The sequence below is a fragment of the Orycteropus afer genome, unplaced genomic scaffold, assembly GCF_000298275.1.
Source record: "Orycteropus afer afer isolate SDZICR_OR568_19922 unplaced genomic scaffold, OryAfe1.0 scaffold00218, whole genome shotgun sequence".
Taxonomy (NCBI): domain Eukaryota; kingdom Metazoa; phylum Chordata; class Mammalia; order Tubulidentata; family Orycteropodidae; genus Orycteropus; species Orycteropus afer.
Window position 1 is genome coordinate 2,900,813 of NW_006921805.1, and position 24,849 is coordinate 2,925,661.

Genomic DNA, 24,849 nt, shown 5'->3' on the forward strand with positions numbered 1-24,849 from the left:
TTTTTTTTTTTTTTTTTAAACCTCATTTTCTTAAAATGTGACACTAGTGTTGGGAAAAAAAAATTTTTAGGGGGCGGCAATGTTTCTTGGGAGTAATGGGATAGTTTGTTCTTTTTGATGAACATTGAGCCTCAGTCTCCACTTCCCTCTGTTAAAAAATTCCTGAGTAGTGAAATTTCAGGGTCAAATTTCAGGCTACAGTTAGTGAAAGAGCTGGGGAAGTTGATAACAAGGAGCATATTTGGAGTTGACTTTGATTGTATTCAGTTCACCTTCTAGATGAATTCACTCAGCTTAATAGAAGTTTAAATTCTCTATTTTGGTCTACTCCACATCTTTTCTTCCCATTAGTAAGGATATTGGGAGATCTGGTACCTCTGAGACTGACGGGCAATTCTAGTCTAAGTAAATTACCTCTTGTGCGACATTAATCATAGAAGACGTATTATTTGGGGGGAACTCAACAATGTTAAGAGTGACAAATAGAGTTCTGAAGAGTGTATTAAGGTTGCAAAAAAAAAGAAGAAGAGAATAAAAGAAAGGAAAGCTTATATCACCCAGACTTAGGAATAGCCTTTTCCTTTAGAGAACAGGAAAGGAATTTTTTTGTCCTTTCCCTCTGTCACAAAGCTATTCAGTGGACAAGAGAATATGCCTCCCTCTTGCTACAGCATGCCCTAGGGGACCTGTAGGAACAAAGGGTCTGTATTGGACCAGCTGCCATCTTGGACCAGGCTATTTTATGATTGGCCCTAAGCCTTGGACTAAATTGATCTCGTGCGCGCGCGCGCGTGCGCACACACACACACACACACACACACACACACACACGGGGGGGGGAGCTTCTGGATTGTGGGGCCATGAGTGAAATTAGGGACACAGACACTGTGTCATGGCCTAAGCTGGAGCCCCTGGGGCACATCCTGGAGAAGGACATTGTGGCCTGTGTTCTTTCCCTCTGACCAGAAGGGGTGGGGGTAGGGAGGGAGATAGATAGGTTTTTCCAGCTTCTCCACATGTCTAGTACTGGGTTATGCCTGAGGGGAATGTGTAGAAAGAAATTTTAGGTATTAGGAGTCAAGATAGTACTTCCAATACATGCGATATATAGAGGATAAGAGGCTCAAAGAGAGATAGGAGGAGGATGTGGCCCCCAGAGGTAAGGATTTAGGAGCACAAACCCAGAGAAAGACCACATAATTGGCTGGAGAGTTTTTATTTTGCTGGTTTAATTTTAGAGGTGTATCTGGGTGGTGTAAATGGTGTAAATGGTTAGCTGAACAGTTGGAGGTTTGAGTTCACCCAAAGGCACCTTAGAAGAAAGACTTGTGGTCTGCTTCTGAAAAATCAGCTCTTGAAAACCCTAAATTAGAGTACAGTTTTATTCTGACACACAGGCAGTCACTGTGAGCTTTGGGGAGTGTGTTTCAAGTCACATTGAGAGGAATTTACTCCTAACCTGTAGACAACTGGGAACCATTGAAGGTTAAGCTAAGAAGTGATACAGAAGAAAAAGCAGTTGAAGAATTGATTTAGCAGTAGTTGGTGACATGCAGGAAAGTGCGTTACAAAAATTCTAGCTAGGTATACCCAAAGTGTGTGTGTGTACACACACACACTCTCTCTCTCTTTCTCTCTTTTTCTCAGTCATTGGGTTGATTCTGACTCATAAGTTTCCCCCAATGGTTTTTTGAGGCTATAAATCTTTACAGAAGTACATGGCCTCATCTTCCTTCCACGGAACAGCTGGTGGTTTTGAACCACCGACCTTCTGGTTAGCAGCCAAATGTGTTATCCACTACACCACCAGAACTCCATAAGGTTTATATATAAACATGAGTTTTTCTAGGCAGTGGCAGGGAGGAAGTGTTGTTGCTGTTCCAGAGAGGAAGCAAAGCCTAGAAGTTATATGTAGCCCTGCCATTTTCTGCTTCTGTCGTTGGGTGACTTACTTAACTGTTTATGCTTTAGTTTCTTCACCTGTAAAAGGAGAATGGTAATAGTAGCTTACTCCATAGTGTTAGGAGGATTAAATGAGATGATATATGTAAACTGCTGGAATAGTGCACATTATTAAATTCCTTTTGAAATCTAACAAAGCATGGGTAATGAACTTCATAGGAGAAGCCCTATGCTTTATTTAAACTCTGGGGAAATTTAGAAAATACAGAAAATTAAAATGCTGTTCATCCTTAGAGGTAACCATTGTTATGTTTGGTATACATAATCCTAAAATAGCTTATTAAAACAAAAGAAAATCCTCCATCTCCAGTTAAGATGATACTTTGAATACCCATTTGTATCCTGTTTGTCCCTTTCCCTTTCAAATTCACATACCTGACATTAGTTAATTAGTATAAGCAGTAATTAAATATGAAGGCACTAGTAAAAATTATTTGCAGTTTTATTGAATTCTAAGCATCTACACTTGGTAGCTCTGGTGTAGTGCCTAAGGTGTTTGACAGCTATCCAGAAGGTTGGCAGTTCAAACCCACTAGCCAGCCACTCCTTGGAAGGAAGGTTGAGCAATCTACTTCCAGGAGTAGATTCCCAAGGAGGGGTCACTATGAGTTGGGACCGATTTGACGACGGTGAGTAAGCATCTACACAGACATACTCAAGGTTGTTGTTGTTGTTGTTATGCGCCATTGAGTCTGCCCCGACTCATAGTGACCCCTTCTTGGGTTGCCAAGGCAGTATTATTACGGAAGTTTAGTGTGGGGTTAAAAAGCAAAAACAATACAACAGTATTATAGTCCTACAAGCAGATACAGGTACCATTCACTGACGATTTGACTAGCAGGAACTACTTGCACATTTTTATCCTTTACACATACAGTAACATAATATACATGCATGGCTCCATTCCTTATTTTTCTCATAGTAATGATCTTGGAGATCATTCCAGTGCATGCAGCACGTCATCGTTCTTTATTGATTTCTCAGTTATCCATTGTATGGTGCAGTGAGCATTTACCCTAGTGATGATCATTATTTTTAATCTCAAACATGGTGCCTTAAACCATCTGTGTTTTTATGGAAGAACTTCATTCCTTCTCAGATGCCTCTAACATAAAAGACATCTTGGGGTGAAGGGAAAACCCTTTTTCCTGAGCAGAAATGAAGATGAGGCATTTACAGGCAGTTCTCTGGTTACTATACCCCAGGAACATTCATACTTGCCCTTCAATGTTACGTAAATTTGCCCTCACTTTGAGACCCTTCAAATTCTTTATTACTATCACCTTCACTTGCTGCACATATAGCTTTCAGATAATTGGAAAGGCTTTGAGTCTTTTCTTAAACAAAAGTAATCCTAAATAAGCGTTATTTAAAAACAAAACAAAACACCGAACACACTGGCCATCGAGTGCATTCTGACTCATAGTGACCCCCATTGGGTTTCCGAGGCAGTAAATATTTATGGAAGTAGATTGCCCAGTCTTCCTTTTGCAGAGTGGCTGGTGGATTTGAACACCCAACCTTCTGGTTTTCAGTCAAATGCCTTAGGTACTGTGCCACCACAACTCCTTATACTGGTCCCATTGTGGGAAATGAAATTATTATAGCTCTGTATCACAGGTTTGTCAAATCTGGTGTTTGGTTTTGGTCAGAAAGTTTGTAGGAGAGATCGATGGCTTGGTGGGGAGATTGGCAGTAAACTTTTTTTGTTGTTGTTAGCCCCTCTGAACGCTTACTGGGGATTTATACCCCCCTTTTCACCTCATTCTCCCAGGTAGTTACTTTCTCGAGACACCTGGTTCATGGACATAATTTTAAATATGGAAAGAACCTTTCAGAGATGCTAGTTTTGAAGTGGGCTGTTGAGGCTCTGAGAGGTGGTGGCTAGTTCTTGGGTTTTTGGAACATGGATTTTCCTCTGTTTTTTGTTTGACCAGAGCTCTGGAATAGAATCCATGAGTGAATGAATGAATGCATCAGTAAATGAAATAGTTAGTGCATTTTGGGGGGATTAGGAAGGAACCCTGAATATCATTCAATCCTGGATTTTACTCAAAGAGGAAAGAAAGCATTATTATCTGGCTGAAGAAAGCCTTCTGACCCTCAGCTTCAAGTCAGTGGAAATATGTTTTAGTTCATTAATAAAGAAAACAAAAATGATGTTTTGATAATCAATCATTTCTGAACACTAGGTAGGTAGACTGGACCCAGCTAAGCCAGTCTTCTGCTCAATTTGTTACTGGTCGAGGCTGTAGTCATCTGGCCTAATGCTGTATTGGAAGGTTCAAGATGGCTGGCTCACATGGCTGGCAGTTCAGCGAGGAGGTGCTCTCAACCCAGAGCACCTGGGTTCTTTGTCCTCTATGGGGATTGGGTTTTGCACAGCATGATTGCTGGATTCTAAGTGTTGAGATTTCTAAGCATGTGAAAGCATAGGCTGCCCCACTTAGTTATTTGATTGGGCAAAGCCAACTGAGATTGAAGGGAGGAGGAAATAAACTACATGTTTTGATGGGAAGAATAGCAAAAATTTTGCAGCCATTTTTAATTGACCACATATGGCTTTTCTAGAAAAGTCCATACATTCACCCAGATGGTGCCTCCCAGAGATGGAAACTAGACTTTCTTAATAGGACCTGAGTTTCTATTGAATTTAGATTTTTAAACTGTGGTACAGATTTCCTATCATATTCTTCTCACTCATACTCTTCTTGTGGAATGCAATGTTAACCACACCCCAAATTAGCCTCATTGTGAAAATTATTTGGTCTTTGATTCTGTCTATCCATTTACCAGATATGTTTTGAGCTTCTGTGTGCCAGACACTGCTAGGTGCCAGGAATGAAGCTGTGATCAATACAGAAAAGTTCCAGTACTTGTGGTCTTTAAAATTCTATTGTAAAGACCGTGAAAGAAGAAACAATAGTTACAGGATTTCTAATAGTGAAAGTACAGTGAAGAAAATTAAGCAGAGTAAGGGAATGGAGGAGAGATGGACGAGTGCTATGTTTAGGTTGTAGGGGGAAGCTCTGAGATGATTAAACTTTAATGAAGGGAAGGGGAAAGGGAGAGATTCTCTCAGGCCAAGGGAACAGCAAGTGTTAAAGGAACAGCAAAGAGTCCAGTCTGGCCAAGCTCAACCACTGAAATGAGCTTCTGAGGGGAGTGCTGCAGTTTGTCTGGCCTTTTAAAGGGCTAGCTGTGGCTGCTGCATGGAGGTCCAGGCCCACTGGTTGTCTGGAGAGAGGCTGGAAAGTGGGGACACACTCAGGGATACTTATAGGAGAAAGAGGATTCCTAGAGGTACCTGTTTGTCCCAGAATGAAGGTTCCGGTTCTGGTTTGGGGAACAAAGCAGGAGGTCTTGACTGATAGGGAGAGAGAAGGAATGAGCTCAGAGGGACCCAATGTAAGTGGAAGCTTGGAAACTTGATTTAAGCGGGTGAGGGAAGGGATGTTGAACATGATGGCCTGTATCTTCTGGGGCAGAACAATGACTTTCCATAGTTCAGATGGGATAGCATACCTCATAAAGGAGAGAAGCCCAAAGGTGGGGTGGATGGCATCTCCTATAGGCTCATCCTTAGCAGGGCCTGTAATTCAGCCTTGGTTGGTACTTACTTACTTTGGGTAGACAGAATGAGAAGGTGCCTTGCTTTTTCCCATAATAATAGTCTTGCCCTGGAACTTTCACTCCACCCCTCAAATTTCTACTTGGAATTTTTAGACTAAACTCAGACATATCGTCCTCCAGGAAGTCTGCCGGGATTATACCCCTGGCTCAGTGTCTTTCTTCTAGGAACCTGTAATTTTTGGCCTTGGAATAGAGTGTAACCTCTTTGAGGTCAAGGACATAGTACCAAGCAAGCTTGATGCATTAAGTACTTGTGCATGTGTGGAGAATTTGTGTTAAGAATATAATTGTTGGCCGAGGATGAAAGAGGCTGAGCCCAGGCATGCGGAGGGGAGCCCCTGCCTGTGTGGGCAGGCACTGTAGCCCATCCAGGAATTTGGGGACTTGACACACAGGTCAGAGATTGTCAGGCAGTGTACTTTTGCCCAATTTTAGAAATAATATCTCTACTTTTTTTTTCCTCCCCCAATTTAGAAGGCAAACAAAATAAATGGTCTTGGAGAAGGCTGGCCAAGAAAGTCTTTAGAATGGCTTTACAGCCGTTCTTAACAATCCAGCCTTGCAAACAACCTACCTAGAGTTGGACACCACTTATTTGACCTACCAAGCCAGAGTCCTTCCATGATGACCATCCACCACCCCCTCCTTTCTGTTACAGCTACCATTGGCAGTTAGGTTTCATGCATTTCTCAGGATGAATTCTTCACCAACTACCTATGAGATTAATGGTATCCCACTTAATTGATAAAACAGACCCAGAACTTCTCCAGAGAGCTTTAGAAGGGCCACATCAATATTTGAACCTGTTTTTTTCCGACTCCTCTTTGCACATGCAACCCCTTGTCCGGGTGGATGACTGATAATTACTGTAACTTTTATCCTGGCAAGATCTTCCAACCTACAGTGATACCCCAGCTCAACAGCCTTCCTCTGGTTCCCCCATTGTCTTCTAGGACCTTTATGTTAACATTTCCCTTCAGACTATTCCAGATCTGCACTTGAGCTAGGAACTGTGCTGCTTTGCTCAGTTTCTTGCTTTGAACTGGATCTGCATTTTTCCTACCTCAGTTCCCCTGGCCCTTCCCCATTCTCTCCAGGGAGCCGTTTCTGGTTTACTTGCTCCACAACAGTGTCTCCTCTGCAGGGTGGTTGAAGTTCTGGTTCTAAAGAGCAGTTGAGAAATAAATTCCCCAAAACTCTTTGGAGGGGGAGGCACTTAGTATAGCTTTTCTGGATGATGATTTTCTACCTGCTTTCATGTAGTTTGGTAATTTTTCCATTTGTCTGACTGATTGCCCTCTTGCAGGGGTGACATGCAGTGTCCAAACTCAACCATTTTTGAAAGTAGATGGTTGTACTGTTAATAAGAATCAAGATGGAAGTGGTCCCCTACCTCCTGAGTTTTGTTTTTTAAATCCCTCTATCTTCTTAGCTCAGAGTCTTGTAAATAATGTTAAATAGTAAAAACAAAACAATAATTTGCAGTAAACATAGCACACTTGATAAGGATATTGTGGCATCAGACTGCAGCTTTGGAGGTGCTGGTTAAGAGTTATCTGTGAAATAGATGCATTTGAACACCTAGGAGGGCAAATGTTGGGGGGATTCAGAGGCTCTCTCTGAGTGACCAGAGAGTAGGCAGGCCAGCCTAAGATTACAAGGCAGGGGCTCCTGGTGAAGAAAGCCCTTTCTAGAAGGACTAAGCATAAAGCCACACTGGGCCAGAACCTCAATATACCAATTTGAGGATTCATTACCCGCCCCCCCCCCCCCAATTTTTTTTTTTTCTCCTGTTGAACCTGTTTGAATTTGGGGTCGCTTTTCCCCTCATACAGAGTTGGTGAATGGAAGGTCATTTGGCTCTGTAACTTTTATCCAAATCACCATAAACTTAAAAAAAAAAAAAAATCAGGTTCAATAGAGACACTTTTATTAAGTCTTGGACAGAACAAAGAAGACAGTCATCCTGGATGAGGGAAACCATCAGCCTGAGGAAGCTTAATGTCTGCTTACTCATGGCCGTGTGGCTAATTATTTATGATTTTTTAAAAAGGGAATCATCACAATATCATGATTGGTGGTAGATAAGAGTTGTCACCGTTGCAGGCAGGAGTACAGAAGCAGGGAAAAGACCATGATCTGGGAGAAAAGGGTTACAGGATTGCTTTTGGGCCCTGACTGCCTGGCTAAGTGGTGGTCAGGATAGGCTGTGACTCAGGACCATGCAACCTGAGTCTTAGACACAATACCAAAACCCCAACTTTAATCTAAATTGGAAAAGGACATTCTCAGGCAATGTCCCTAGTTCTTCGTGAGAATATAATCTGCTTTCAATCACACTCTTCCTGATGGCAGATTTCCCCTCCCTAGGGTATGTTCTAGAACTTGTCTGTGCATAGCCACCAGCTCCATCAAGTTGGATCCAACTCATAGTGACCCCTCTTTGGGGTAGGTTGCCCAACCTTCCTCCCGAAGAGTGTCTGGTGGGTTTGAAACACCAGCCTTGGTAGGAGTCAAATGCCTTAAGCACTATGTCACCAGAGCTCCTACAGTGCTGATTTAATAGAACTCAAATGGCATCTGAAACTTACATCAAGCCTCAAAATGGAGTTAGGTCTCCCACTGCAGACCATAGCCTTCTATAACTCCAAATACTTTAGAATTTAAACTCTAATACAGCTCATACACACTGTCTTTCCTGATACTGACTGTAGTCCCACAGTGTAACAGTATGCTTCCCACTTCCTGTCTTCCCAATTTCTATCCAGCCTTTCCTGTCCCTTCCTGCCTTCTTAACTTTATCCATGGGCAAATGCCACCCCTTTGATCTGCTATGGTTGATTGTTCTAAATGTACCCCCCTGGTGTTATTATTCACTTTAAGATTTGCTTATTGTTTGACTCAAAGTTGAGTCAAGTTCAGTTCCAGGCCTTGAAGGGTGATGAAAGGCCATACATAGTCTCTCAGTGTTCCAGCAGTCTGTTATACCAGGAAGCCTGGCTTTTTTTTTTTAGTTTTGTTGAACATTTTTGTCCTACTCTGTCCAGAACCTTCTAATGCTATTCCTTTCAGAGCCATCACCACCTAGTATTTAGGATATCATCTAGTTGTTCTGGTCTCAGGGTCTTAGAGGCTGGGGTTTGTGTAGTCCGTTAGTCTCTTGGACCCATTGTTTCCTTACGTCTTTGATTGTTTTCCTTCTTTGCTCCAGATGGGAGAGACCAATAGTTGCACCTTAGTGGCCACTCACAAGCTTTTAAGACCCCAGTCTTAACTCAACAAAGTATGATGGTATAGAACATTGTAGATTGTTCTGCCAGTTGACCTTAATGTCCCCTGAGACAGACTGGTCCTGTGCTCTCAGGCCCAGCAAGTCGTTTCCTCAAGGTATTTGGTTTTGGCTAGAAGTTTTCATAACTTTCCCTTTGTATGCTCTGGTGTATACACACATGTATTTGCAGCATATGTAAAATACATAAGTAGAAATATTCTCTGCCAAACCCATATATATTTGTGGGTGTAGTCTCATTCCTCTTCCCACACCTGTTCAGCTTGTGTGTCTATGTATCCACTTTTGGATCATTATTGTTATTGCAGGATTGTGTAATGTGTTGCCTTTAATTCTTGTGCTCCTCCCTGTGTTCTTAACTGTCTGCATCATTTTGTGCTGACACCTCCCTTATTGTATATTTCTCTTCACCTCAGTTAATGCAATACTTGTCCAGTTATTTATTTCACCTTCCCTTCTCTGACCCTTTGTAACCTTCAAAGAATGTTTCTGTGTCAGCCTTTTCTTGACTTATACTAGTGGTCCCGTGCAATTTTTTATCCTTTTGTAATTGACTAGTTTTACTCAGCATAATGTCCTCCTTCATGCATATCATGAGGTATTTCACAAGATTCATTGTTATTGTTTAAGGTTGCTTAGTATTCCATTGTACCGTAGTTTGTTTATGCACTCACCCATTAATGGGCACATAGGTTGTTTATATCACATGGATGTGCATATATATGTCCATGCCACGGCTCTTAATTCTCCAGGATATATACCTAGTTAGTGGGATTGCTTGGATCAAATGGTATTTCTATTTCCAAGTTTTTAAGGAAGTGCCGTATCTGTTCTCCAAGTGGTTGCACCATTTTATTTCCCTCCTGCAGTGGATGAGGGTTCCAGACTCTCCATATCCTCTCCAGCATTTGTTGGCTTTGGTTGTTTGAATTTTGCTGTTGATGCTTAGGGAAAATGGCATGTTACTGTTGTTTTGATTTGCATGTAATGACAGCCAAACGCTCCCACCTAATATCTCAAGTCCTGTTGGTTTAGATGTGAGCCAAAATACAGATGGCCTTTTCTGTCTACATAGGGCCTATTTCAATGAGCCAGAAATTCCCGGCCCTAATTAGAGACGATTTAGAGGTTTTCCTCCTATCTTTATTTTCTTGCTAGAAGCTTAGGTTGTGTAGCTGATACCACCTGATTGTTTTTCCCACCCTGGCACACCCACCTTCTTTTTTGAATTGAGTTTATCCTTGAGAATTAGCTTGGGGGATGAGTGGGGTGGTTCTGCTAGTCACTACCTCTGTAGGGCAGAATCCTCCTGATTGCATTACCTGCCGAGTCAGTCTTCTGTTCAGTTAAACAGCCTGCAGCCAGATACACCTTTGAAAAGAGTTCACTTGAACATTGCGCAAGAGTCATTTGTTGGGGATAAAGTAGGATTCTGAGAAAGATACATGTATCTGAGATGTGAACTATTTCTCACAATCATTTTCCCAATTAAAAAAAGGTGAAGAGGAGGTAATGTATGAGTGGTACTGGGAATCTAGGCTTCTAAATAGGAATTTGACTGCACTGCAGGTTCTCAAATGTTGTTCCTTTCATTGCTAGTTAGTTGGCACTTCCTTGCTTCTGATTTTGCTTTTGTGGGGGTTACGTTCTCCGAGTTTCCCAGTGGCATTTTGAAGAGTTGTGAACAATTGTGGGAACAGGAGGGAGATGAACTTCTAAGGGACAGAGGGTGTCATTTCTGGCCTTTGTAGTGCCCAACAAGGGTTCCTGATTTGCACTTATCCACATGGTGGGCCCTTCTCTAGGTTGTACCACTTAGGCCTGTAGTTCAGCTTTTTTTTTCCCCTAACTGGGCCAGTTTCTACTGGTTTGTTGACCAATCCTTGTCTTACTCTTTGTTGAGCTGTTTCCCACACCCTTCTTTAAAAGGGCTTTAAATGTTAATGGTTCCTAATCTGAGATACCTTTTATGTCAGTTGCCCCCTTCTTGCACTGCCCCTCTGTGGGCCCCTCGGTCCTTGATAGTTGATGGGAGCAGCTCTCCTTTGCCCTTCACAGTTTGGACTTTTCCCTGAGGTGGGGTCACTTTTTGCCTCTGCTGAGACACACCCAGTAACTGCCTGGATCACAGAACTAGCCCCAGGCCTTTATTCCCCAGGTTTCTCCCAGAATGTTGTGGTAGGTGCTTTTCAAAGCTGGTTTCCTCTGGCCTGGCTTGGGCACTGTGGCCCTGCCTGTTGACCCTCATTTGTGAGGATGCCCACAGATATTAAATTTCCTATTATTGCTGGAGGAGCTCTGGTAGCATAGTGCCTAAGGCACTTGACTGCTAACCAGAAGTCTGGTGGTTCAAACCCACCAGGTGGGGCAATCAAGTGATACTGGGCCTCTGCCTCAGAAACCCAAGGAGGGGTGGGGCCACTATGAGTGGGATCTTATTCCCCAGCACATAACATTATTGTTAGAGGAAAGAAGTTTAAACTGACTACCTAACGAGGTTCTACCATGTTCTGTTTTCAGTGTTCTTGTTTGGACAGTTTAGGAGATGCTGTAGAAGAGCTTGGGCTTGGTGCTTGGAGACAAATCCCGTGTGTCACGAATGTGCAGAGGTTGTGAGCACAAACCAGCCCCTTATTTAGAGAAATGGGGCACTTATTGGCATTAAGGGAATTCAGAGAGATTGCTGTGCACTAGGTCCCTGAGTGGCACACATGACTCTGAGTTGGTTACTAAGGTTGAAGGTTTGAACTCATGCAATGTCTTTGGCTTCTTGGTGATGACCTTCCATAGAGATTACAGGCTGGCAGGCCCCCCCCCCCCCCCCAACAGTTTTGGTATGTCTACTATTATTGCTTCCTGGGATTGATCCCTTCCCAATTTAAATAATGCCTGTCTGTGAACAACTTTGGATCAAAATAAAAAATCTCTCTGGCAATAAATCCTTGTTTAACCTCCTGATTTATAGCTTTGCAAGACAAAAGCCCCAGGATGGTGGTTGTTAAGTGCTAAGTTGGTTCAGACTCACATTGACCTTAGGTGTATAACACCTGGTCTCTCACCATCTCATTGCAGCAGCCACTGTGTCAAACCATCTCACTGAGGATCTTCCTCTGTTTTACCAAGCATGATGTCCTCCAAGGATTGGTCCCTCCGGATAACATGTCCAAAGTATGTGAGAGATGTTTTGCCATTCTTGTTTCTAAGGAGCATTCTGGATGTACTTCTTCCAAGATAGGTTTGTTTTTATTCTGGCAGTCCATGGTATATTCAGTATTCTTCACCAACACCATAATTGAAAGTCCTTATTCACTCTCTAGCTCTCACATGCATATGAGGTGATTGAGAATACCACACAATTGTAATAGATATGATGGTGTAGTGTAACCATGGGTCTGTGATGAACCAGTTTTGTACTTTTTCTACCCTGAAAACCCGGAGTCACTTACCCTAACCAAGATACAGACAGCAGACTAATGTTGGAGCCATTCTTAACCCTCCTGGGTTCAGCACTTCCATTGATTCCGGTTGGGGGGTAGTGTCCAGTTACTAAGGATGATAGAACTTTCTGAAATGGGGAGAGAAAGGAACATTTTTAACTGTGTTGCATGGAACAGGGTGGGTAGTAAGCTTGGCTAGCAATTTTTAATGACCTTTTGTTAATTTTAATTTTATTCTTGTTTCTGCTTCTCAGGTCACTTTTTTCCTTTTCATTTTATAAAAATGACTTTTCATTTATTTATATTGTGATTTTGGTAAAAGTTAACAGGACAAATTCATTTCCTGTTTTGGCAGTTCATAAACGATTTTGTTCCGTGACATTGATTGCAGTCGATTTTGTTTCGTGACATTGATTGCAGTCGATTTTGTTTCGTGACATTGATTGCAATCCCCGCAATGTAACAGCTCTCTTCCCACTTTCTCTCTGGGTACTTTTACCCTGTGTCTCTCTTTCCTATGCATTCCTACCCTCTGAGCTTTCTCCCTGTGCAAATGCTGCCCTTCTGATCTCCCATGGCTGGTTGTTTTAATGAGTGTACCTATGGTGTAAATTGTTAACCTTGTAGGCTTTTCTGTTGTTTGGCTGGAAGTTAAGCCAACTGAACTAAGTTCAGTTTCAGGCCTGAAGGATGACTAGGGGCCATAGTTTCAGAGGTTTCACCATTCTCTATTAGACCAGGAAGCCTGATCTTTTTTTTTTAATGATTTTGAGTTTTGTTCCACATTCTTCTCTCACTGTTGTTCCACATTCTTCTCTCACTCTATCCACAATCTCCCATTTTGATCCCTTTCTGAATGGTTGGCAATAGCAGTGTGGCATGCGTGCCACCATCTAGTTTTTCTGGTCTCAGGCTCATGTAGGCTGATGTTTCCATGGCCTTGGACTAACTGTTTCCACATGTCTTTGTTTTCCTTGTTCTTCTTTGCTATGGACGAAGAAAGAGACCAGTTGTTATATCTTAGATGGACGCTTGCAAGTTTTTAAGACCCCAGTTACTAGTAACCAAAGTGGGATGTAGAACAATGTTTTTGTGTAGTATATTATGCCAGTGGAGCTTTATGTCCCCTGTGACCATGGTCCCAGCGATTCTCCCTCAAGGTGTTGGCAATGGCTAAGAAGTTATTATAAATTTTGCCCCTTGTTAGCTCTTATATATGTGGACATCCTTACAACACATACAAATACTTACATAGAATTATCATCTGCCAAACCTGTGTATGGTCATGGGCACATATACTCTGTTCGCCTACCCGGACCTGATCATCTTGCCTGTCTACTAATGATTGTTGTCACTGATAATGCAGTATTGCATATGTAAAAGTATTTACCTTTGTTATCTGTACCTCTTGTGCAGCTTTCTGTGTCTTCCTTTTGCTTAGTGTTACTGTGCTGGTCACCCACTGTTGGTATATTGTCAGGCCAGTTTTTCCCAGGTGATGAGTGTGTTCCGTTATTTAAATCCACCTGTCCACGTGATCTCAGCCACACTGGCAGTTGAAACCTCTTTAGCTCCTTTGGGGAGCAGAAGGGGTTTCAAGTGTACAATGTTGCCCACTGTTTAAGAGGGAAGGATTGAGTTATGCTGACCACCTACAGAGTCTGGCTATTTTTAAAGTCAGCCCTCAGGAACAGATTCTACCAACTCTGTTGCTTTTGCAACATTGGAGACAATGGGAAGACTAGTATCTAGTCAAAATGTATCTTCCTGTCTGGTTTAAAAATCTGTACTTTACATGGGCAGTGCTCTTGGTGGGACAAACCTCTTTTCTTTGCTGCTGGGAGCTGCATGGGCGACTCATTAGTACATCAGAGGTCAGATGCATGCTGAGTTGGCAGCTGGGACATTAATGATTTCATATGGCTTTGTAACCACGGGCAGCCTGTGGGGTTGTAAATTGAACTCAGGGTTCTAATTTTTTAAAAAACCTCTAGGGAGTGAGTTGGTGCTTGCCTCTTGCCAGATAGAACTTAATATTTATAGTGAAGGGCAAAGGAAAAATGGGAGCATTGTGGAAAGACTGGTAGTGAACAATTAGAAATAGATTATGTGGGACTAGTGAAGTAACTCATTTATGGGCTTGGTGAGTATTTATTGGGTTCTTATCCATGAAGGGTGTCATGTTGACGCTAGGCTCCAAGCTCTACCCCACCTCAACCCTTCACTTAAGAGTGTTACTGCTTTCCCCCTGCTTTTTGGAGGGAGCTGTTGAATTTACATAAAATACAGATTTTAAGTGGACATTTTGAGTTTTGAGGATTATATATACCCACCATCTCGTTCCTGAATATTTACAACACATCTGTCACTTAGAATAGCTGTTCTTGTGTTCCAAAGTATTATTCAGTGTTAATATAACTTGGATCCATTCATGGAAACCCAGAGCACAATTGTGTGTCACTTGCCACTCAAGGAGATGTTATCTAATTGTGTGTGAGCATAAAAGCCTCCAAGAAGTTTGAGAGGGACTCCAGGCAGAGGGCATGAAACTTAATGGCCTTGGTGGGCCTTTAGGTACATGGATTTGGCTTCAAATCATTCTGACCAGGAGACAAATGCAGAAGCCAACAATTAGTAGTCCCAAGAGCCAAGGGAGCTGCTGCAGGTTAGACTCCCCATGGGCAGACCTTCAGAGTTTGGAGAACATAGTGTTTGTTAGCTATCAACAGTTGTGAAAGGCAGGGGGACAAAGCAGGACATGGCTCAACATAGTGCCGTTAGGGGGACAGCACCTTTGACTAGCTTCAGTCCCTAGAATAGGGCTGATATTCCTGTTAATAGAAATGGAATGAGCTGAGGCACAGCGGTACTAACCCATGAGTCTTATGCCCGAGAATTGTCATGTATGTTATCTCTGACACACTTAGTATTTTATAACATTGTGTGTGTGTATGTATGTACACATACAGCCATCGTGATTATATTTAAAAGTTTAAAATGTTATTTTTATTTTTCTGGTTTCACAAAGGCCCAACAGTGTTAACTTTAACTTGGCTTAGTGTGGAAAGTGCTGTCTTTCTGTCTGCCTTTTTTCCCCACCCCAAATTGCCATACCTCCTCTCCACCTTAACCCCTGCCCTTCATAGTTCTCCTGGATTCCCCCTACCCCTCAACACACACACACACACACACACACACACACACACACACACCTCTGTAACTTCAGCTCCCTGATAGGCTCAATATCATTAGAAAGAATACCTGACTTATACCATCTAGTCTCACCTTCATTTAGAAACCATTTGCCACCGAGTTGATTCTGACTCATGGTAACCTCATGAGTACAACTGTGCTCCAAAGAATTTTCATTGTATGACTTTTCAGAAGTAGATCACCATGTTTTTCTTCTGAGGCACCTTGAGGGTAGTGACTCAAACTGCCAACCTTTCACTAAGCAGCTGAGCTACTGTTTGTACCACCCAGGGATTCCTTTTCTTGACAAGAGGCTGTTACCCCACCCCCCTTTTTAAATTTATATCAGTATATTGAAATTTTAACCATTCTCCTTGCACAAACCACTCCTATACTGCAGCCTGGACAGTGTCCATTTAGATTTTCTTCATAGTTAAGCAAAAACCCAAACATGCCATAGTGCAATCTGAGTTCATGTTCCTTTAAGGTTTTTAAACGTGATTTGGGATGAAAATTTATATAGAGCAGATTGGTTTTCCATTTAACAATTCATATACATTTTGTTTCTCGTTCTATTGATTGTAATTTCACAATGTAACAGTATTCTTCATACTTCCTCCCTGTGTTCCCCGTTTCCTTTCGTCCTTTGCTATCCTTTCCTGAGATGTATCCTTTGGCTAATCTGCTCTTCTGGTCTCCTGTGGCTGATTATTCTAAGGAGTGTTTCCCTCCCGGGTGTAGTTGTTTACTGTATAGACCTGAAACTTGAGCTACTGCAAGTGAGTGCAGTTTCAGTCTTGAAGAGTGTCTAAGGGTGGTAACCTCGGGGGTTCCACCAGTCTCTATCAGACCAGTAAGTCTGATCTTTTTGTAATTTTGAGTTTTGTTCCACATTTTATTCATACTCTATCCAACCAAAAACCAAAACCAAACTCACTGCTGTCGAGTCGATTTTGACTTACAGCGACCCCTCCTTGGGTTTCTGGGGTGGTATCACTGCAGAAGCAGATTGCCCAACCTTCCTTCCCGAGGAGTAGCTGGTGGGTTTCATTGAGAGTGAGTGCTAAGGGGGAAATAAACTCATTTTCATACCTTAAATAATTCCAAGAGCTCTGAGAGTCAGAATTCGAGTTCTTTTCTCTGCAATTAAGCTCAGCCAAATTCAGGCATTCAGTTATGGAAGGAGAACAAGCTCATTTTATTACCTGTGCCTTTTTGTTTGAGTTTCTAAAAGATAACAGTTCTCCCTTTTGGTATGTATTAGAAGTTTGTGAAGGTATGTGCTTAGGAGAAACATGGCACTGGGCTACAAGGAGGGTCCTTCTAGGGAGAAGGAACAATGTATGCAAATAAGCTGAGACATGGGGGCAGGGCTGGTTTTTTTGGAATAGTAAAGAGGGGACAGATGAAGCTAATACATCAGAGGGTCTGGCACACAGGAGGAAGAGCAAGCAGGTGGGAGAAGGGGCTGGTGGAGTTTGAGTAAGGCCTTGTGAGTGAGGCTGGGGAGGATGTGGTGGTTCCGGGTATTGGGAGTGGGGAAAGGGGCGCTTGTTACATAGCAGTGTTGATCAGTAGGAGTTCTCTCCTAAAGAATAGAGAGTCATGGTGACTTTGGGGTGAAATGAATGAATTCTGAACTTACGCTTCTCTCTTGGAGAGTCATTGTTTAGGAAGCATTGAGTTTTTGTTTGTGGCGATGAAAATCCAGGCAGCGGATATTGGTGGTGATTGCACAACATGATTAAGGTGATTGATGGCACTAAATCGTACATGTGGGAGAAAAAAGTTAAAATTGGTCCATGTTGTGTTATGTATTTTTTTACCTTTGAAATTACTGGACACTTTCAGAAGAGGCAGCAGCAGCAACTGCACTGTGTCCAAAGTTTTCAGAGCTAACGGCACCCCTCTCTTTATTTCCACCCTCCATTGTCAAATTTACCTTGTCCTTAGAGCCTGAAAATTTGGTCTAAGGCTGTGTTAGACTTCTCTTCTATCCTTCTTGATGCCCGTTTTGGCTGTTGTTGGGCACCTTCTCCCCCAGGTAGTCTTGACTCTCTATTTGTTTGTCTGGCCTGGGAACCTGAATTATTTAACCAGCAGGCCTGACACAGGCAGTAATATGTGTGTTTAAGTCTCTTAACCTTATTAACCCTTGGAATAACATGTGCCTTAGCCTTCAAATTTCCACATTTTAGAAAGCCAAGCCTGTTGTATATGTGCATATGTTAATTAAGTAACAGGACCCCAAAATAATAAACATTATTATTTCAGCAGTGACATGTATGAAAACTCACACACTAGGATAGAGATAAAAAATTAAAAAGCGATTTTACGCCTGTTCAGGTTTTGCTACCAAATAACTAACCTAAAAACTTTACCTTTTCAGAGAAAAGGGATTCTAAATATGTGTGTTTGTTTTACTGGATGTTTGAATGGTTCCTCCTGGGATAAATAAGTGTATTTCGCATGTTTTTTTACATTACCTAAAACACTTTTATCAACTGCCTTCCCACAACCACCTCCTTTGTAGACAATTAGTCCACTGAGCAGTTGCTACTGCAAATGCATTGTAGAACCTTCCTCGGACTTCTTCTCTTCACTTGGTTCCTTTTTAGTCTCTCACTGAAGCCTTCCAGCTACGTGGATCTTAACTCTCAGCTGTGGTCAATGTCCACATCGACTGTTTCACCAGATGTCCTGCAGTTGGCTTTTTGTGGACTTCTGGTCTTGCCAGGAATAGAAACTGGTGCCTGACTGCATTACCTTTTTGTTCATGGATGGATAGTGACCTGACAGTCGACCCAACTTACATTCTTACTGTCTCCACTTGCAAGTAGATCTTTTCCTTGAGACACACTACATCAAATGATGTGCAGCAATTGAATATATCACCAAGTGGGAACTTTTGGGGGTTGTATAAAGAATGAAGCATTCAGTGCAGCATGGCTTGGGATTCCCCCCCCCCCCCCCGAAGTCATTAAACAGTTTAAAAATTCTGTCAGCAGTGTACTGATTAAATAAGTTGTGGTACATCCATGTAGCAAACCTACCATGCAGCCATTTAAAGAAAAAAACAAACAAAAAAACCCCTAAAACCACCTCTGTATGGAGAGTGACCCAGAACATTCTCCAAGTGAGAAATGTACAGTATAATGTTGCCTCCACTGGTGTCTTTTTTAAAAATAGAAATTTGTACTTGCATTTGTACTTGCATACTCCTCTAAATTAAAAGCAAACAAATAAATAAGAGCATTTTAAAAATATTTTGAACTCTTCCCCTCAGTCTCCCCAAAAAGGAAGATAATAATTTGTTCTCAGTTGGTCTCTGCTGTTCTGAACTGGTGGTGATTGTGAATTGGCATCCTGATTCCTTTCTTTGCTCTTCCCTGGCCTCCCAGGCCACAGCTATGTGACTACGTGTGGCCAGAGCTGCAAGAGGAGCTTCCAACCGTGGGCTTTGCACCACTGTTCAGTGTGTTTTTTTCAGATCCAAGTAAAGTTTTGATAATTACTTAAGAGACTTGGTTCATGGCCAGAGTATACTCCTCAAACGTGACAATGTTCAAACACACCCCTCTATTCCCCAGCTGAGAGAGCCTGCAGAGGTGCACATGTATCCAGGTAAGGCCTCTGACCCCCAAGTTCCTTCTGGAACCCTTCTAGTCCCCACTTCTTTTCTGTTGGGGGAAACAGAGCACCTAGCTTATGTAAAGCCAAATATGCCCAGGCGTTTTAAAGGAATAGTGCAGAAATCTTATAAATAAATTTATGTAAGTTAATATAATTATTTTTAGTTATTTAAACATACTTGTGGGTTGCTTCCATTTCGTTTCTTTCTTTCTTTCTTTTTTTTTTTTTTGGTTAATAATTTAGTTAAGCCATCTTTCCTCTGGCAATAAGAGGCCCCTCTGTCCTTTCAGTTTACATTCCTCACTGTATATGGTTACTTGTCTTTTAAACCTGAAGCTCAATCTTTCAGATGTGTGCTGTTCTAACAGGAGACCCCGTGATGCGTGTTTTCCTCGTTGGACCATGAGTAGTGTAAAAACCAGACTCCAGAAACAAACATGCACACAGTCTTTTTCATTGACAAAGCATTTTATTTAAACTGGCTAAGGTAATCCTGCCCACTTGGTATTTTTATTTATTTATTTTTCCTGTAACCTTCCCCCTCCCCTTCCCCTTCCTGCTGGGCCCACATTCCTGGGTCTTTGTCTCTGCCTGGTATTTTAGAAATTTTGGGAGAGGAAGGCCATGGGTGGGGTTTCTAGAAGCTGGGGGCAGGGAAGAGGGTGGTCACTTGCAGGGTCAGAGGTCAAGCCTGCTCCATTCAGCAAGGGCAGCCAGATTGTCGCCAGGCCCAGGGAGGCGTGTCCATGCATCAACCCGGGAAGCCCCTAACAGGCCCTGGAATTCCTGCCACCAGAGGACCTCTTTCCCACCCTCACCCCTTCCTGCAGTTTATGGCCCTTTAAAGGGCTTTAAACGGAAAACTTACTCCCATTTACTCTTCACAGTAACCTTGCAGCCGGTTCAGAGACAATCATACCCATGCACATCCCTACCTATTGACTTCCCCTTCACTAGTACTAGCCCTAATGTGATTTTTCAGTCCTGGAAATGGCAAGTAAATGAAATGTATGGTTTTAAATGCAACATGAAATCTTTACCAAAATTTAACTCCAGATTTATCCAGAAGGATTATAAAAATTGGAGTCATTGAAAATTTTGGACTAAGAATTTATTAATTATAAGAATATTGAGGCTGTGCTTTTGTTGTCAGTTGCTGTTGAGTTGATCTTATGTATAACAGGACAAAATATTGCTCGATGCTGCACCACCCAGCTGTTGGTATGTTTAAATCCGCTGTGCACAGGTACTGTGTCAGCCCATCTCCCTGGGTGTTTCTGTGGCCTTCGCTTGCCTTCCACTTTACAAAACACCATGTTCTTTTCTAGCAATTTGAGTCTTCCTAATGGTGTATTCAAAGCGAGTCACTGTTTTCACTTCTTAAGAGCATTTTGGTTGAATGCCTTCTAATACTAATTTGTTTATTCTTATGGCAGTCCATGGTATATTCCATTTTCTTCACCAACACCACAGTTTGAATGTATCAATTCTTCTATACTTTTTCACTATCCAACTCTCAGATACATGTGCAACACTTGAAAAGATCATGATTTGGGTCAGATGCATCTTAGTCACCTTTGCTTTTTAAAACTTTAAAAGGTCTTTTGCAGTAGATTTGCCCAGTGCAAATTTCTGGACTGCTTTTACTCACCCATAGTTTTTTGTCTCTCTAGTGTCTCTTGCTTCTCCACCAGCCATGGCTACTGGACACACGAAGGCCTTCTGAAACCACAGTGTGTCCTAGACACGTAGAACTACGTTGATTCCATGTGAAATGATGTCTAGGTTGAATTGTATCCAGAGACCCCTTTTTACCCCTTTAAGGGTTGCTTGGGTTATCAGGGCTGGGCAGGAGGTCCTGGTGTTAGGAGTTTCAGGCACTTGCCCCTCCTTGCTGTGTGTGTGTGTGTGGGGGGGGCGGGGGGGCGGACATCCTTGAAAACGTGCTGAAATCTCGTGGAGTATTTTCTGTGCCCAACAATATCCAAGTTGTGTATTTTAAGGTCAGCAATCAAAAACCCAGAAAAATCACCCAAATTTCCTTGTAGTTGCCTACCTAGGGTCTAGAGCTCAGCTTTCTGGGTCAGTCCAGAGTTACTTCAAAGCCTCTTTGTTCCTGATCAGGAGATAGGGCTCCTGGGATTTTGGAATGGAAAGGGGTAGGGTACTTAGTCTGACCCTGTTAAGGATTGAATTGTGGTGTATTCTACCACACCCACATGCACCCACCCACCCACACCCACAGGCGGCCCCCGCCCCCCCCATGTGTTGGGATCTTAACCATCTATACACATACATAGATATGACCCTATTTGGGGATAGGTTTTCTTTGTTACATTAATGAGATCTTTATCACTGCAGGAAGTGTCTTAACACAGTTACATTTAAGATACCAAAAGAACAGATTAGGCTCAGAGGAGGAAGCACAAATGGAGAAAGATTGATACCACAGTCACCAAGTAACCTAGGGACAGAAGCTGGTAAGAGACAAGGACAGAGAGGTTCCCCTAGAGCTGGTGCCCTGAATTTGGGCTTCTGGCCTTAGAAACTGGAAAAAAGAAATTTGTTTGTTAAATCCGCCCACTTGTGGTATTTTTGTTATAGCAACACTAGATAACTAAGACAAATCCACTGTGATTTCACAGTTGGGCCTGATGCCTAGGTCAGACAGCCAGACAGGGCCAGGCTCAGACTAACTGATTGTTTTCCACATATACAGAATGGCTTCCTTCTGTGGAGAAGAGGATGATTTAATTCAGACTGCTGTTGAAATATTCACACCAGCCAACAGGGTGAAGGAAGGGCGAGCACCTCAGTCAGTCTGCACAGCTGTCTGGAGAAGAGGTAGACAGGTTGCTTAGCTGTCTGGCAAAAGAGAGGCCAGAGGGTTTAGAGGCATGTTTCATCCTAATTTGAAAGCAACCTTTTGATGGAAGATTTTTCACACTTAGCATAGGAGTGATCCCAGTAGCCCCATGACAAATGGAAGAGAGCAAAGGGAAAGGAGGTTGTTGAAACTGGTAGGAGAATTGCTTTAGCACCACACTGTTAAAAGGGACTGTCCAGGAATTTTTCCTCAATTTATCCAGCTAGGCATCTTTTGGTTAATTATTTAATCACTTTCTCAGAAGAGGGATTCTTGTCAAGTCAGCTCTGACTTGTAGCTACCCTATGTACAACATATGCCCTCAACAAGATGGATTGACACAGTAGCTACAATGATGGGCTCAAGTATAGCAAGGACTGTGAGGATGGTGCATGACTGGGCCGAAGAGGGTTTTAGATCATCTATAAATGATGGACCTACTGGCCTTGATGAAAAAGGCAAATCACCACCACCTGCTTTCAGGGTACCTTGGTTGCTGGAAAAGCAGTGTACTGTATTCGTTTAAAAAACACATATTTGACATTTCCATTGTATAAAATAGGGTCTGCTGTATCAGAACTTCTTAAAGTAGGAGCATAATAACCTAAATCTTTTCTTGCCCTTATTTCTGAATCCAAAGTTTCCCATAGAAGCTGTCTTCAGTCACACTGGATTGTAAACCTCCCTGTTAACACTAGTAATGAACTGAGCCTTCGTGGAGCAGTAGGCCTGTTTGCTTGACTGAGCCAGTGGGAAGGTCATTTCCTAAAGAACACCCTTCAGCTAGGATTTGGTCAGTTAAAAAAACATCCTGGAGAAGGAGAGAAGCCACATTCTCACTCTGTCTCCCCCCTACACTCCCTTAAACAACCCCCGCCCCCATAGTCCCCACTCCATTCCCTCTCCTTTCTTTACCAGTGTTGTCAGCTCTCCCTCCCTGTCTCTTTCCCACAGCACTCCCCACCTCAACTGTCTCTCAGCCAGTCCCAGATGTTCTTGTTGTGTTGCACACAGGATCACCTCATCTTGAGTCTCACATCCTGGCTGTCCACAAGGTGCTTTGCCCAGAAAAAGTACAGAATTGTGCTCTGCAGCTTGTACTCTGATGGGTCATCAGTCCCATACGTGTGCTACAGTCAGCTCGTCAGATGGTTCATGTTGGCCACCCTGCTCTGCCCTTTCTGGCTGTGTGGCCTTAAGCACACCACAGCCTCTTGTCTTCATCTGGGGATTAAGTACATTTTTGTGTGTGAAGGAATCCCCCTTGGACATTGCTTCCCTGCCTGCTTGCCTGTTGGCTGGCTTCCCTCTCACCCAGGTGTACCAGAGGTGAATTTAAGCTCTGCCCTTGAAAGCAACCCAACAAACATTTACAGAGAATGTGCTAAGTGCTCTGCTCTGTGGACAGATACAAGGACGACATTGGCCCAGTTTCTGTGCCAGGGAGCGTTCCAGAGCTCCTCATTTATCAGCAGGTGGAGCCTGTGCCAGCGGGTCTTCCCACCCCCCAGCATGTAGGGCCCCAGGGAAACATATAACATCACATAAAGCAGTTCTGTCAGCACTGGCTGCTTCCCAGGTTCAACTCCTTGAAATAACTTGGCAGGAAGAAGAAAGGCAAGGATCTGGCTGACCTTACCACCAGCCTTTTGCCTTCGTTCCAGAAGCTTAAGCCCATAGTTTGCTTGAGTGCCTGTGAGTACCATGCTTTACACTTTGTGCTAATCTTCTTGATGATGAGAGTGGAAACAGGCTATGGTGTGAGAGTGATTAATACTGGCTCTCAATTTTGCTTCACACACCCAGAGGCTGGGATGGCAAGAGGAACTTTTCTGGTATATTCTTTTATGTAGGCCACCAATCTCAGACTAGAGAAACATAATCTTGCAAATTTTCTGGGTAATTAATCTGAAATGTAGGGGCATCTCTCATGCAAGAAGGGTGGTTTGGATTTCATCTTTATGCCTTTGAAGTATGTTAGTTACTGTTCTATATGGAATGGAAGTGGAGTGTGGGAATCATTATGTTCTCCCCTTGGTTTGGGGGCAGAAGGGAGTGAAAAAGGGGAGAAGCAAGTTAGTATTTTTGGTTGTATCTACTGTTGATGTTGGCACTACTCCTTCTCCCCAGAGGGATGTGCTTGCGTGTTGGGAAGGGGAGGTAGTACTGAGTCTGGGATTCGTGGTGCCACTTGCTGTTCTGCTTGCCTTCCTGTCATCAGGAAACCTCACTAATGTATTTCCTCTCGTTCTTAGGTGCTACACCTGTACTGTGACACTTGCTCAGTGCCCATCTGTCGTGAGTGTACGATGGGCCGTCACGGAGGCCACAGCTTCATCTACCTCCAGGAGGCGCTGCAGGACTCACGGGCACTCACCATCCAGCTGCTGGCTGATGCCCAGCAGGGCCGCCAGGCAATCCAGGTCAGTTTCTCCCACTACTTATCTGTTTCCTTTCTTCTTTCTTGCACAGGGCTCAGTGGCTAAGGCATTTGGCCGCTAACTCAAAGGTCAGAGATTCAAACCCACCAGCTGTTCTGCGGAAGGATGAACCAGACTGGTTCTGTAAAGATTTACAGCCTTGGAAAACCTTACGGGGCATTTCTACTCTGTCCTCTAGGCATTGACGTGGTGATAGTTCATTTTGATTCTTTACACTTGAAGACCCCAAGTGGTACAAATGGTTACTGCGCTTGGCTGCTCACTTGAAGGTTCAGGTCTGTCCAGAGGGTCCTTGGAAGAAGGGCCTTCTGATAAATCAGCCATTGAAACCCTGCAGAGTTCAATTCTGCTCTGACACACAAGGAATCTCCATGAATTGGGGTTGACCCAATGGCA

At 42.9% G+C, this 24,849-nt stretch overlaps 1 protein-coding gene across 1 annotated transcript in view; it reads left to right on the top strand.

Moving 5' to 3' along the window:
* Positions 1 to 24,849, top strand: part of TRIM71 (tripartite motif containing 71) — an 87,730-nt gene that overhangs the window by 39,585 nt on the left and 23,296 nt on the right. The window contains exon 2 of the mRNA XM_007948643.2: positions 24,268 to 24,435. Within this exon, the coding sequence (XP_007946834.1) occupies positions 24,268 to 24,435 (168 nt within the window). The remainder of the gene's footprint in view (positions 1 to 24,267; positions 24,436 to 24,849) is intronic.